A 1,679-nucleotide genomic window follows, 5' to 3' on the forward strand; every position below is an offset into this window, starting at 1 on the left:
CTGTGTGGAACGATCTTAATGTAGGTTCACTAATAGTAGACACCATAGATCCACTATCTATCAAAGACTTACATTTTTTTCCGTTCACATAAACATGTGTTTCATTTGCCTTACCGACCATTCTATCTAACAAAGTAGTTTTAGGCTTACTTACAATATCATCTGTAGATTTAACTAACGTAGGACTATGCTTGGCAGCAACGAGTTTAGAATCTCCAATTCGTCCTTCATTGGAGACTCCTATTCGTTTAAATCGCCATTAGCATTTTGTCGTGAATTTCCAGACTGATTATTGTAAGTATTCCTATTACCACCGCGACCTCTCTGATTCTGATATCCTCGACCTCGACCATAACTCCGCGAATAATTTCCACGTCCAGAACCAGTGGAATATCCCGGGTTAGACTGACCATGATTATCTGTTACCTTATTTGTCTCTTTTGGTGTTTTGTTTTCTAAAGTTTCTAATCTCTTACCCATACGGTCAATTTTTTTCAATATATCGTCAAGCTTGACCGAGTCGGTAGAAATAGGCTGATGTTGCACAGTGCTAACAGCTTTTTCAGAATTTGCCAATTCAAGCTCTATAGCTCTGATTTCCTTCCTAAGCTGATCAAAATCCTTAACTGTATCAAATTTATACCTACTTGAATTTTTAAGAAGTGGGTCTCTTATTCCTGACCAAAACTTAGATCGGAGCATCTCATTCTTAGTATCGAAACTAATATCACCTTTCTCAACAGCAGGCTGAATTATTGACTCTAAAGTCATACCAAAATCAGCTACTGATTGAGAAGGTTGTTGAGTCTCCTTATAAAACTTCTCAAGTAAAGCCTCACTGGTATAAACATTACCATACACACCCTCTAACTTTTCAAGTATCTGCTGAGGAGAAGCATCCTCAGGTAATGACAACAACAAACTCCGAGCTTTACCCTTCAATGAACCCCTAACCGACTGTAATATGACCGGGTCAGAAAAATTTCCCTCTCGTAAAACGCATTTCACCTCAAACATCCAAACATCAAATGTCGCTTCACTCTTAGCTTCTCCCGAAAAAATAGGAAACTTGGGCCTCTGAAAAGCACTATAACTAGTCGACACATCGCCAAAAAATGACTTTCCCCTGACACCACTAGTATGTAAAAAACTAGACTTTCTAATCGGTGGAGGGGGAGGGGGCCTTGGGGGTGGTTCACTCTCAATTTTAACCTTAGGGGTACTATGTCTAAGTTCATGACCCTTTATAACTTTATAATCAGTGTGTGTATGTAAGAACTTAATCATCTTATCTATTTGTGCTTTAGACATACTCTCAGATAAATCATCTTCGATCTCTTTTTCTAAGTCTTTTTCACTAGCCATGATGTTAACTATATTATACTCAAACTGTACTGGCTGTATTTGAATAGAACTCTCAGTTCTATACCACAAAAATGTAACGGTACTGGGACAATACAAACATATACACAAATACAAGGACAAAACAACGAATAATGATAATGATGAAATGAGCATGAATAATGAAATGACTACTCACCCTTTACATGTCAAAGGTCAAAGTGCAAAAGAATTTTATGATCGTGCAGGTATTTTCTGAGTGCTGTGCTATAGTAGTTATATTCTGAAAAATATATTTGAGGAATTAACAATAAGGAAACATGTTCACAATTCAATTT

The 1,679-nt window shown here is 37.0% G+C and overlaps 1 protein-coding gene across 1 annotated transcript; it reads right to left on the reverse strand.

Annotated features, from left to right (window-relative positions):
- Nucleotides 1–240: 240 nt before the first annotated feature.
- Nucleotides 241–1,365, reverse strand: LOC134727478 (paraneoplastic antigen-like protein 5). The gene has a single exon (XM_063591859.1). The coding sequence runs from the start codon at nucleotides 1,363–1,365 to the stop codon at nucleotides 241–243; it is 1,125 nt and encodes a 374-aa protein (XP_063447929.1).
- Between the last annotated feature and the right edge of the window lie 314 nt (nucleotides 1,366–1,679).

Source organism: Mytilus trossulus, chromosome 8 (genome assembly GCF_036588685.1).
Source record: "Mytilus trossulus isolate FHL-02 chromosome 8, PNRI_Mtr1.1.1.hap1, whole genome shotgun sequence".
NCBI classification, from domain to species: domain Eukaryota; kingdom Metazoa; phylum Mollusca; class Bivalvia; order Mytilida; family Mytilidae; genus Mytilus; species Mytilus trossulus.